At 54.0% G+C, this 6,640-nt stretch overlaps 1 protein-coding gene across 1 annotated transcript; it reads left to right on the top strand.

Annotated features, from left to right (window-relative positions):
- The first annotated feature begins 426 nt into the window (after positions 1 to 426).
- On the top strand, positions 427 to 5,871 carry rplp0 (ribosomal protein, large, P0). The gene is made up of 8 exons (XM_088935628.1): positions 427 to 496; positions 1,175 to 1,282; positions 1,867 to 2,042; positions 2,990 to 3,077; positions 3,318 to 3,464; positions 4,623 to 4,808; positions 4,924 to 5,064; positions 5,654 to 5,871. The coding sequence occupies exons 2-8, from the start codon at positions 1,229 to 1,231 to the stop codon at positions 5,810 to 5,812; spliced, it is 951 nt and encodes a 316-aa protein (XP_088791754.1). The 5' UTR covers positions 427 to 496; positions 1,175 to 1,228; the 3' UTR covers positions 5,813 to 5,871.
- Positions 5,872 to 6,640: the final 769 nt, after the last annotated feature.

Here is a 6,640-nt window from a genome sequence, read left to right as displayed (position 1 = left end):
TAATACATTTGATAAGCCTTTGTTTAAGGCTCGCAAAGACCATTTTTCCACACTTTTATTCATAACAAAGAAGAAAATATATCCAGAAAAGATAAATGAACACAACAAAGCAATAGACCGCCGGAGATAATTATAAAACACAATAAGTTAACATTTGTCTAGCCACCAAGGTGGTTTTTGTCTTCTTCTTCTTCTTCAAGTTTTGAATGGAGTTCAGTAAGAGTGAGTTTCTGTTTTATAAGATGGCGAACAAAAGACTACAAAATCGCACGGCCTTTAGCGATGACGATTTCCTGGGCGGGTCGCTGACGTCATTTCTCCTCGCGGCTTTGCCATCTCCTGTTCCGGAGGCTTTGCGAGTGATTGACGTGACGATCAGCCAATCACCTCGCCTGTACCGCCTCCTTCCCCGGTTTCCATTGGCTGGCGGTTCTGGTATAAAGCCGTTGCTCCCGGAGGTAGTTTCCTCTTTCTTTCACGGAGTCCTGACCGTGAGGTAATTGCCGGACACGTTCGCGCGGCTTTGACGTGGATTAAAAAGGGGTTTTGATCGATCATGTGTCGTGGTGTGTGCGCTCTTGAGCGCTCGTTGCGCTGCAGGGCTGCCCCCGTCCCCCGGTCCAGGCGGCGGGCGCGGACGCGGCCTGTGCGGCGTCATGCCGCCTCGGGCTCGGGTCGCCATGTGCGCCTTCCGTGGCGCCTCGTTTCAGCGAGCAGTCGGGCCGCGATCTGCGTGTAATTACTCGGTGTGCAGTCGCAGCGGGCATGTGGTTGAGCTGCGTGTCTGAGGCGGTTAGTTTTTGTTGTTACAACTGCTCTCCGGGCGTCCAAGGAGCGTTACTGACTTTAGAAAAAGTCCTTTTCTCTGCGGTGTCGTAAACCGCTGAAAATAACTCCCTCTTTGAAGTAGCTACTTGTAAGGGTGGTCATGATGGAGATATTTAAGGTCTGGTAATTTTGTGTGATTGATGTTTGCCTTTTTTAGCTCTCCTCTGTGAGGCGTTAGTTTAGCGTGCTATTAATATGTTTTAATATCATATATTAGTATCATGAAACTTATTACAGACTGTCGTACATCGTGGTAAGGTAAAAGTGTGGTTTTCAGATTGAGTCACAGCTCGGTGTTTCTGCCGTGTCTGACGCGCTGTGCTCTCTCCTCTCTCTCCCTGTCCAGTTGACACCTTGTCTTTAAACCAGTCGTTTGGCAATCCCTGAGAGCACAGCCAAGATGCCCAGGGAAGACAGGGCTACGTGGAAGTCCAACTACTTCATGAAAATCATCGTAAGTCGCCCCTCTCCTCAACGGGCTGTGGGTTAGGTCTGGTTCAGTGCTGTACAGGAGCCTGGCTCCCACAAACCCTGTGGGATCCTCCACACACCGCGTGGACAAGCGGCGCAGGGTGGTTTTCCCCACTAATGGGGGTGCTAATGGGGTCTGTGCAGGACCAGGGCTTTGATCTGGGGTGCTGGGCAGCTGGAGATCCCAGGAACCAAGATGGAGGGGCATTGAGCTGCATTAGCGTTTGCTGGGACTGAGCATCAGCACCCCCCGAGTCGGAAAGCTCTTCCGGCTTGTCCTGCCTGCCTCAGACGTGATGCACGTCTTCACATTGTAATGTGCTGTCTGCGTTGTGTGGTGTTGTCTGCTGTGCTGTGTCCCAAGAGATCAGTGAGTAAGAATTCCAGTGTCCATGCACGCACGGCAGTAAGCTTTTCCACTGTACTGTGTGTGGCGAGCTGCCCCAGACGGGTGGTTAGGGTCAGGGTGGGGCTCCTCTGCAGCTGGGGCTAGGCTCTTGCTGTATTCTCCTGGGGGAAGAGTCCGGACTCACACAGGATGCCCTGGGCTCTCCCTGTCCCCTGCAGCAACTGCTGGATGACTACCCCAAGTGCTTCATCGTGGGGGCCGACAACGTGGGCTCCAAGCAGATGCAGACCATCCGCCTGTCTCTGCGCGGGAAGGCCGTGGTGCTGATGGGCAAGAACACCATGATGCGCAAGGCCATCCGTGGGCACCTGGAGAACAACCCCTCCCTGGAGAAGTGAGTGGTCCGGTCCTGTCTCCGGTGCGAGGGTGAGAGACCAGACTGCACCTGATCAGGCTTAAAGGGGAGCTGCGGTCCCGACCGGTTATTACATCTCTGTAACAAATTCACTGACGGTATAGAAAGAACCAGATTTTGAATTAAGCACAATATCACGAACTTAGTGAAAGTACTGTGAGTCGCCATGTTGTCGAAAACCCCTGGTCTCACCACGGGCGAGAGTTCAAAAGAACTGCGACGTGAAATGGCCCTTCCTGCTCTCTAGTCACTATAAAGCAAATAAGTGCAGGTTGTGCAGCAGACATTTCACTGCAGAAATGTTCTCACGTGATCTGTATGCAGAGTAAGTCGTCTTTGCCCAAACCATCTCTAAGTTGAGAGCAATATTTCTATTGGATTAAAAGAGATGTATTCACCAGCCTGCTTGTTTAGTGTCACGGGGCTGCAACACCTCACCGGAAGTTTTGTTGCCTTGTTCTGAATCGCAGATCTGTGCAGACCTGGAAATTTGTTTTGTGATGTAAATTAGAGGTTTTTCAAGTTACCGTTACTGAGGTTTGAAATGCTCTCATCAATGGCTGGTTCTTTCTGACCCTGAAATACAGCAGTGAGGTTGCTGCTCCCCTTGAAAGAGAACCAGACCTGGGCTTCTCGCCTGCTCCCGAACGGAGCTGGGAGCTGGGGAGGTGTTTGTGAGATGGTAGGAATGATCTAACAGCTGCCATCTGGCCAGATCCTTCCCACCGGCCCAAACCTCGGGACATTGCCCACGTACGGCCCAGCTCGCCAGCGGGATGAGCTCCCCCTGGCCTTCAGGAGGTCCTGGTGCTGCGCCAGCGTGGCAGTGGTGTGGTTGGTTGTTTCGGGTGAGGGACAAGCGAAAGCACGGCTCCTCCCGGGGGGGCCAGGCCGGCGTGTCGGTGAGACGTCTCGTCTGTCCGCAGGCTGCTGCCGCACATCCGCGGGAACGTGGGGTTCGTGTTCACCAAGGAGGACCTGACGGAGATCCGGGACATGCTGCTGGCCAACAAGGTGAGCGCCGGGTCGCGCGGTCTGCCCGTGTCGGGAGCAGGATCTGTTACAGCCCGGCCGCGCGGTGCCCTGCTGTCGTTCCCCCTGCCCACATCAGCTCGTTTCCTACTATCCCTGTCCGCCTGCACTCCAGGGCTGGCAGGGACGCTTGGTCTCGGACACTCGCTGCCCGCCGTTCCGGCTCGGCCTGCGTCGGCGTGCCGCTAGCTCGTTAACCTTGTTTTTGGCGTCTCTGGTCAGGTGCCGGCCGCTGCCCGAGCTGGAGCCATCGCCCCCTGCGATGTGACTGTTCCGGCCCAGAACACCGGACTGGGACCCGAGAAAACCTCCTTCTTCCAGGCCCTGGGCATCACCACCAAGATCTCCAGAGGAACCATTGAGATCCTGGTGAGACACGGGGGCAGGGAGGGCGGTCGGGCTCACAGGGCTCTGAGCTGCAGCTTCCTGCGCGCCTGCAGTGCTGATAACCCCTCGAACTCGTGAGGGAGCCCCTCTCTCTCCAGGACACCGGGCTACAGAGGGGAAGCTGTCACCTGGCCTGTAGTTCAGCTGAAGTCCAGGCACTAAAGCATGAGAGGAAGAAAAGGTTTCTCTTTTCTGTCAGTTGTGCCTGGCTGAGCTCTCTTTTTAGCCAGATAAGTTACAATTCTCACAGCCCCCCTCATCCAGCAACTGGATGACCTTCTATGCCTGCCTTTCTGAAAAACTTGTTTTCTTTAATAATTTGTAGGCTACCTGCTGTCTGCGTATTGTCAGAATAACACGTATTTGTTACCACGAGAAGCATTTTAAACCCCTCTTTATGGATGCGAGGTCATTGGCTCTTCGAGTCACTGCTGTGTTCCACAGAAAGTGCAGGCATAAGATTACAGTTGCCGTGCTTACAGTGATTTAGAGATGATCTTGTGTTGTGTATATAATAGTGCTTCATTCTTGGTAGGCATGTGGATTTACTGCAGTAAAGACTGTAATGGACAGTAACTTGTCCTCTTAACTGTAAGCTGCAGCCTCTTGATTAAGTTCTAGCTCCAGAGGTTGGTGGTGAGCGTGTTTTCAGCACACTTGTGAATATGGTGATGTTTGCTATGGGCAAGGTGTGCAACAGCCCTGAATGGAGCCTTTGGCACTGAAGAAGGGGGGATGCTGAATGAACAGTCATAATTGTGTGGTTTTTATTTATAAAGCACCTTTCCAGCCCAAGGATGCTGTACCTAGTGATAGGATGAAAAGTAAAGTATAATAAAAGGTAAAAGAAAACATACAGGTTGATACAGAAAGAATGAAGGGGAATCGGAGATAGTCCTTGGTTAAAAGGTGGGTTTTGAGTTGAGAAGAGAGTAAAAGAAATTTCTCGTGACAAATCCGAGGAAAGGCTTTCCTTGACAAAGGAGTAGTGACGGAATAGGCAGTGAAGCTGAACCGGAGCAGGCTGGTCTCGATCCAGGAATTCCAGGTCCTGATCTGTTTGAGGACAGAACCCCTGAGATGCCTTGCGCCGGGCGCGGCGAAGGTGCTGACGCGTCTCTCCTGTCCGTCTCCCTCCAGAGCGACGTGCAGCTGATCAAGACGGGAGACAAGGTGGGCGCCAGCGAGGCCACCCTGCTCAACATGCTGAACATCTCGCCCTTCTCCTTCGGGCTGATCATCCAGCAGGTGTACGACAACGGCAGCGTGTACAGCCCCGAGGTGCTGGACATCACCGAGGACGCCCTGCAGCAGCGCTTCCTGGAGGTGAGGGTGGGGGGGTGCCGGGGGGCCTCGGCTCTTCGCTGGTGCGGCCGGCCCAGTGGGCTATAGGGGGGCGCTGTGGCTCTGCACCAGCACTGACCGCGTGCCTCTTCCGCAGGGCGTGAGGAACGTGGCCAGCGTGTGCCTGGAGATCGGCTACCCCACGGTGGCGTCCATCCCCCACTCCATCATCAACGGCTACAAGAGGGTCCTCGCCATTGCCGTGGAGACGGACTACTCCTTCCCCTTGGCTGACAAGGTACGTACTGCGCCCATCGCTTGCCCTATACGAGCACCATCTCGGGGAAGCGTAGTCATCGGTACAAGTCGTTGTACCGCGTAGTCCATGTCGGCGATACTGGGGGAGTGGGTGTTGACGTCGGGTAGTTGCGCTGTCTATGAATGTGGTCTGTGGTCCGCAGGATCTGTTACAGCCCGGCCGCGCGGTGCCCTGCTGTCGTTCCCCCTGCGCACATCAACTCGTTTCCTACTATCCCTGTCCGCCTGCACCCCAGGGCTGGCAGGGACGCTTGGTCTCGGACACTCGGATCCTCCGGCTCTGTCCGTGTCGGTTCGGAGGATCGTGCGTTTCCTTAGGCTTTAGGGATGGGCGAGGCAGTTGGTTGTGGAGGTCAGGCAGGCAGGAGAGGATGGGATTCCCCTCAGGTTGGCGTCTTGCCTGGAATTTGGTAAAATGAGGATGTAGGATGTCTGGAAGTATTTCAGCACTGGACTGCAGAGGCTGAATTTGGGGGGTACAGTTACTGAGGCGGGTTCTCCGCAGCTCTGCTGGAGCGAAGTTCCTGAGTGTGACCCCGTCTCTCTTCTCTGTCCCCCTCCCTGCACAGGTGAAGGAGTTCCTGGCCGACCCCTCTGCCTTCGCTGCCGCCACCGCCGCCCCTGTGGCAGCTGAGAGCTCTGCGGCTGCCCCAGCGGCTGCCAAGGAGGAGGTGAAGGAGGAGTCGGAGGAGTCCGATGAGGACATGGGCTTCGGGCTGTTCGACTAGACCCCTGCCCTGGCCCTGCTTTTGCGGCAAGAACAGCCCAATAAAATCAAAAGACTCTACCGCTGTCTCGTGTCCTGTGTTATTGATGCACTCGGATCCTTTCTGTGGTTACGGTTCTGGGACAGGATGGGAACCCTGGTTGCAGAACTGTAACAGTAGAAAGGTGCTGTCCAGCGTTGAACCAGTTCTGCATGTTTAGGAACAGATTGCTTCTGACAACTGAAGCAGGACACTGATTCGGTACAAGTAGGTATCTGCATCAGCATACAAAGGCTGCAAAGGGCATAAACTGTTCTGTGCAGCAGTGCTTCTCTGGTGATAAAAACCAGGTTGCATCGTGGACCAAACGAAGGTCGAGTTGAAAGTTTTAGGCCACGTGAGGTCTTGACACTTCTGGATCATTGGTTCAGAAGCTCAGCAATGGTTTGAAATGTATGTTTGTAAGTGATGCTCATCACTTCCTGATTGAACCAAAAATCTAATTTGATCACAGCCTGCATGTTCTAAACTGATGGCTCAAGGGTGGTCTGACCCTGACTCTCCAGGAGGAGGGATGTTCATTCAGCATGGGGGTGCTATGAGGTTTCCATCCTGAATGAGGTGCAGTTCACTGCAATGTGCAACTGAAATGAAACGGGTAGAAATGTAAGGGAAAGGTCCAAATATAACAAAAGTGTGCCTGCAATACATCTCCAGGAACCTCCTGGAGTTGATCCATTTCCTAACCTTCCAAGTCGGGGTAGCAGGGGAGCTGGAGCCTGTCCCCTCAATCAACATGTGTGATGCTGGAGACCCCCCCAGACAGGAGGCTGGACCACTGCAGGACAG

This window comes from Atractosteus spatula, chromosome 17, assembly GCF_055471065.1.
Source record: "Atractosteus spatula isolate fAtrSpa1 chromosome 17, fAtrSpa1.hap1, whole genome shotgun sequence".
Taxonomy (NCBI): domain Eukaryota; kingdom Metazoa; phylum Chordata; class Actinopteri; order Semionotiformes; family Lepisosteidae; genus Atractosteus; species Atractosteus spatula.
Note: the sequence above shows the minus strand (reverse complement) of the source record. Positions and strands in the feature narration are given on the sequence as shown.

Bases quoted from the DNA above. Each gene is read 5' to 3' on its own strand.
- rplp0 (XM_088935628.1), top strand. From the start codon at position 1,229: ATGCCCAGGGAAGACAGGGCTACGTGGAAGTCCAACTACTTCATGAAA. The intron at 3,078-3,317 runs GTGAGCGCCGGG...GTCTCTGGTCAG, and splicing joins ACATGCTGCTGGCCAACAAG to GTGCCGGCCGCTGCCCGAGC. The intron at 3,465-4,622 runs GTGAGACACGGG...GTCTCCCTCCAG, and splicing joins GAGGAACCATTGAGATCCTG to AGCGACGTGCAGCTGATCAA.